This window comes from Ahaetulla prasina, chromosome 8 (assembly GCF_028640845.1).
Source record: "Ahaetulla prasina isolate Xishuangbanna chromosome 8, ASM2864084v1, whole genome shotgun sequence".
NCBI lineage: Eukaryota > Metazoa > Chordata > Lepidosauria > Squamata > Colubridae > Ahaetulla > Ahaetulla prasina.
This window is the reverse complement of record NC_080546.1, coordinates 88,303,048-88,308,827: the sequence shown is the minus strand read 5'-3', so window position 1 is coordinate 88,308,827 and position 5,780 is coordinate 88,303,048. Positions and strand designations below refer to the sequence as shown.

At 43.9% G+C, this 5,780-nt stretch overlaps 1 protein-coding gene across 1 annotated transcript; it reads left to right on the top strand.

Moving 5' to 3' along the window:
• Nucleotides 1–230: 230 nt before the first annotated feature.
• LOC131203525 (toll-like receptor 6) lies at nucleotides 231–5,577 on the top strand. The gene is made up of 2 exons (XM_058193828.1): nucleotides 231–726; nucleotides 2,829–5,577. The coding sequence occupies exon 2, from the start codon at nucleotides 2,871–2,873 to the stop codon at nucleotides 5,235–5,237; it is 2,367 nt and encodes a 788-aa protein (XP_058049811.1). The 5' UTR covers nucleotides 231–726; nucleotides 2,829–2,870; the 3' UTR covers nucleotides 5,238–5,577.
• Nucleotides 5,578–5,780: the final 203 nt, after the last annotated feature.

The window sequence follows — 5,780 nt, the reverse complement described above, 5'->3', positions numbered from 1 at the left end:
GTGTTGTAAATGTTGTACCTTGATGAACGTATCTTTTCTTTTATGTACACTGAGAGCATATGCACCAAGACAAATTCCTTGTGTGTCCAATCACACTTGGCCAATAAAAATTCTATTCTATTCTATTCTACTACTACTGAGCATCCAAAATATACTATTTAATCCTATGTCTATATGCCATCTGGGTACATACTCTCTTTCATCCCTTTCACCATCGCTCTCCTGTATGTGTCTTGACTCTCATCTTTGTCCACCACTCTTCTCTCAAATTATCTCAGGCCAGCTGTGTGTGGGGTGGGGGAAGGGAGGACCTTGTTGAACCTGCATCAAAAGAATCAAGTTTTTTGGGGGGAAGCTGGAGGGCAGGGGGGGTAGGAGGGACCCCTTTTCTGCTCCACCTTCTCCGCCTGGGAGCTCAGCCGGCGGCTTGCGCTTAGCCGAGAGTGAAATTTCCTGTCTCCACTTTCACTTTCGCTCCGCGGGACTTTCCCCAAATCTCTGAGCCAAAAAGGGTCCGGAAGCGTGGAAGGGGTGGGAGTGGGGTGCGGGGTCTTCCCGGCAAAGGGAAGAAGAGGAAACGGGCCAAAACCTTCTTCGCGTTCAGAAAGCAGGGAAGTTGTCCAGCCAAGTGACCCCCGTGTCTGCGCGTCTCCAAGCGCCCGCTGGCTTTCTGGTGGAATCAACTGGATCCAAAGAGCCGGGCGGGTCGTTTCTTAACCTTCCAAGGTAGGTTAATCTCCCATCTCCCCCGGGGGGGGGGAGGGAGAACGTAGGTGTGAAGCAGCCGGGAAGAGCTGGGCGCAGGTCCCGGCGTTGTTTCGGGGGTGAATCCAGACGCAGCTGAAGACCCTGTCCCGGAGTTGCGCGCTTCTTGGCTTCTAAAGCAGCGCGGAGCAACCGGGAGCGCTTCTTCCTTCGCTTGCGAAGCCCTTTTAAAGAAAAGGATCAGAAGAAGAAGAAATCAGAATCGGAAATCCTTTGGGGGTTGCTTTTTTTGTTTTGTTTTTCCTCTCCACCCGAGCTTCCTTCTCTCTTCTAATCCTTCCCTTCCCAGAGACGGTCTTCCCTCCCCCCCACCAACCCCAATCCGGAGGGATTGGATCTGAGCTTCAAAGGTAGAAAAATCGGCTGGCGGGCGGGTGAAAAATGAGGTTTGGCCATCAAAAGCGTCCCTTTGCTTGCTGATTTTCGGAGTGTTTCTAATCCCCTGGGTTGTTTCAACCGGACTTCCTCTTTTGAAGCTGATGAATCTTAAAAAAAGAGATAGATACGTGGAGGGGGGGGAAAGAGAGAGAGAGAGGGAAGGAGGCAGGGAAGGAGGGAGGGGGGAGAGGGAGGGAGAGAGAGGGAGAGGGGGAGGGAGGGAGAAGGGAGGGAGAGGGAGGGAGGGAGGGATAGAGAGGGAGGGAGAGAGGAGAGGGAGGGAGAGAGAGAGGAGAGGAGAGGGAGAGAGAGAGAGAGGGAGAGAGGGAGGGAGAGAGGGAGAGAGAGGGGGAAGGGAGGGGAAGGGAGACAGGGAGGGAGAGAGGAAAGGGGGAGGGAGGGGGAGAGGGGAGGGGGAGATAAAGCGGGAGAGAGAGAGGGAGGGAGAGAGGGGGAGGAAGGGAGAGAGAGAGAAAGAAAGAAAGAAAGAAAGAAAGAAAGAAAGAAAGAAAGAAAGAAAGAAAGAAAGAAATCGAATTCCATGGCAGTGTTTTGGGAATGAAAAACCAACAAGTTACGTGTCCTTTAATAGAACCTATATATGTAGCAAAACTTCAAATAGAACTAAAAAGACTTAAATGACATTATGTTCTTTAAGTGTCACAAGAAGATCTTAGACATTTGTGGTAAGACTGCTGTGGGAAACAGATTTAGTCATGGAAATTTAAGAACTTGGAGGAAGTAGTTGCTATTATAACATCTTGTGCGGCCCCAAGTAAGGAAGAAACTAGGAGAGTTAGACATGCAAATGATCTTATAAAATCTCAAAACACAAAGGAAGTATTCTGTGCTGCTTCATTCCTCCTCAAATCACCTGAATAAAATGGTCTTATAGAATCACAGAGAGCTATCACATTACTTTAGAGAAGTTTGCAACGAATCCCGTTTCTAATATCTTAGGGGAACAAGACATGCTCAATGAAGATGAACTGTTGTGATCATATATTATTAACAGACATTCCTGTTATTCTGTTAAGGTTTCATTTACTATACAGTAGTGGCCAAAATTGTGGAAACCTTTTGGGATAAGTGTATTTTTGAGGTTTGATGACTAATAACATCACTTTTTTTGGAGTTTCAAGATAATCCTATTCCACTGCTGGAATGGCCTGGGAATAGCCCAGACTTTCACCCAATGGAAAATCTATGGAGCTGACTAAAGAAACTGGTTAGTCAGAAGCGACCCAGCAATAAAACCCAGTTAATAGAACCCATCCTTCAATCTTGGTTTCACATTTGAACAGCTACAGAACTAAAAGACTTGGTTCACTCCATGGGAAGACTGTTGTAAGGCTGTCATTCATGCTAAAGTATTACCCAAAAAAGTATTCACTGATATGGTGATCATTTTTGTAGATCTCATTTTTTCTACGTGTTTCACTTTTCTTCTTTCTACTGTAACTGCTATTCTAATAACAAATCCTTCATAAAAATTATTGAGTTACATTCTTGATCAAATTATCTTTCCATTGATACATAATTTTATGGAACTGCTCCCCCCATAAAAGTGGTGTTATTAGCTAATTTTAGAAAATTAGCTTTCCACAATTTTGGCCACCACTGTAAAGAATATTGAACAATGAAATATTAAAGGCTGACATGAATTTTTATTTATTTTTTAACAGAACGATGTCCGGTTGAGAAGGCGGCCTACATCCGCCTGTCCCATGGCTGGAAGGAAGATGTCAGCTACGAATAATTTTCTCTCTCTTTGTATCGTTGCGATAACCTTATGGAATTTCACCCGCTCAGCTGCAGAAAGTGGACTTGTAGCAAACTACTCAAAGAGTTCCCTGTTTACTGTTCCCAAACATTTGCCAATACAAACCACAGTTCTGGATCTGTCCGGTAACAGTATATCTAAATTGGAAAGCTCTAATTTTCGTTCCCTTCCCAACTTGCAAGTGCTAATTCTGTCTCATAATTCTATCCGAGAAATTGATTTGGGGGTTTTCCAGCACAACAACGTCTTAGAGCACCTTGATGTATCACACAACACACTAAGGAGTGTTTCTGGTTTTCCTACTAAAAGCCTCAAGCATCTAGATCTGGCTTACAATGACTTTGCCGCCATGCCACTCTTCACCGAGTTCACCAAAACAACGAAGCTGAGCTATTTTGGAATTAGCGTTAGAAAACTTTCGAGTGTCGATGCTCTTGTGCATTTACAACTGGACACGTTGTTTCTGGGCTTAGAAGGTCTTGATGAATATAAGGCAGGAAGCTTTCTAGTGTTCAACGCAAAGAGGGTTCGCCTTGTGCTCCCTCAAAACGCCAACATTCGCATCCTCTCGGATCTGCGGTTCAACGGTACAGAAAGTTTAGAACTTTCCAAGATCCCATCGGAGCAAATGGAAGACTTAAGAACATTTCTGACGAGGCTGGATGAGAAAAGCACCTTGCTAAATCTAACACTAATCGATACGAAATTGAGTTGGAAAGACCTCACTGACGGCTTTAAAGCGGTGGGGAAATCCAGCATTAATCATTTAACCGTTTTATATCCAACCATTACCATATTCAACGCTGGATCTTTTAAAAATGTGGGGTCCTCATTAAAAAGTCTAACCATCAAATACGCACTTCTTGATACAGCAACTTTTGACCAAAGTATTGTGTACTCAACTTTTGCAAACTTGAATATTGACAGCTTGACTATTTCTGATTCTGGTATATTATATGTATTTTGTCCTGAAACACCCAGTAGATTTAAGTATTTAAGTTTTCAAAACAACACGTTGACGGACACGATGTTAGAAGGTTGCAAAAATTTACCTATGCTACAAACACTCATTTTACAAAAGAATAGGTTTGAAGATCTTACCAAAGTGAGTTTAATGACAACTAGCATGACGTCTCTGAATTATATGGATATAAGTCAGAATCAGGTGTACTACAAAGACAGTGAAGTCAAATGCAACTGGGGTGAGCGTATAATTAAACTGAATTTGTCCTCCAACAAGTTAACAGAGTCTGTTTTTAGATGTTTACCGAACAATATCCAAGTGTTGGATTTACAAAGTAATCAAATTTCAGCTGTGCCAAAAGAGATCATTGACCTGACTGCTTTGAAGGAGTTAAATTTGGCTTCTAACAGACTCAATGTTTTCCCTGGTTGCAGCCATTTTAGAAACCTGCAGGTGCTTAACGTAGAAAATAATTTTGTTCTTGACCAGTTTTCTGAATTCTTCCAGACCTGTCAGAATATTCGAAGATTGAAAGCAGGACGTAATCCCTTCGGGTGCCACTGTGAACTAAGGCAGCTCATTAATCTTCAGAAACAAGAATCGGTGGCGTTAGTTGGTTGGCCTGATATTTATACGTGCGAATATCCCAGCGACTTAAGGGGAACGCTCTTAAAAGATTTCCGTATTTCTGAACTTCAGTGCAACGTGGCTCTCTTGATTACAGTCGTTTTAGCAGTCGCGCTCTTCGTGATAGCTGTCGTTGCCTTCCTCTGCGTCCGCTTCGACGTTCCCTGGTATTTCAAGATGATCTGTCGTTGGAGCCAGGTGAAACACCGGATATGGAAGAATAAATCGGAAGAGATCCCCGAGAGCATCCAATACCACGCATTCGTCTCCTACAGCGAGCATGATGCTAACTGGGTCAAATGTGAGCTAATCCCCAATCTGGAGAAGGAAGAAGGGTCCTTAAGGATCTGCCAACACGAGAGGAATTTCATTCCAGGAAAGACCATCATGGAAAACATCATCGACTGCATCGAGAAAAGTTACAAGTCCATCTTCGTGCTGTCTCCCAATTTCGTGCAGAGCGAGTGGTGCCATTACGAGCTGTATTTTGCTCACCACAAGTTGTTCAGCGAAAACGCCGACGGTTTAATTCTGATTTTGCTGGAGTCCATCCCGGCCTACATCATTCCCGCCAGGTACTACAAACTCAAAGCTCTCATGGCCAAGAGGACCTACTTGGAATGGCCGGAAGACAAGAGAAAGCATGCATTTTTCTGGACTAATCTTAGGGCAGCTCTCCAGATTAAACTGCCCAACCCTGAAGCAATGAAAGAGCCCTAGGTGAGAACGCTAACAGTTTTAACAGATTAACCGAGTTGGAACGATCAAACACATTGGTGCTCATCATTTTTTAATTACAGAAAGAATAGTTTTTGGTAGGGTGGTGGTGACTTAAAGAGAAGAGAGATGTCTAACTCGACTTTATCCATACCAGTTTTATATTTTTTTAAATATTAAATTAATAATTTCCCCTTTTTTAGTTCTTGCTTCTCTCCTTGCTTTGTTTCCATCTATTGCTTCTTATCCTCCCATCTGGTGTTTTGGAGCAGAGGTCTCCAACCTTAGCAACTTTAAGACTTGTGGATTTAATTCCCAGAGTTCCTGAGCCAGATTTGCTGGCTGAGGAACTCTGGGAGTTGAAATCCACAAGTCTTAAAGTTGCCAAGGTTGGAGACCTCTGCTTTGGAGAACAGGTTGACCCCACTCTTCTTTGTGGCAGCCCATCAAATATTTGAATACTGCTATCATGTCACCCCTGGTCCAGTGGCGGGTTGCTACCGGTTCACCCAGTTGTGGGATTCAGCCAGTTCGCACCACTTCGGG

Bases quoted from the DNA above. Each gene is read 5' to 3' on its own strand.
- LOC131203525 (XM_058193828.1), top strand. From the start codon at position 2,871: ATGGCTGGAAGGAAGATGTCAGCTACGAATAATTTTCTCTCTCTTTGT.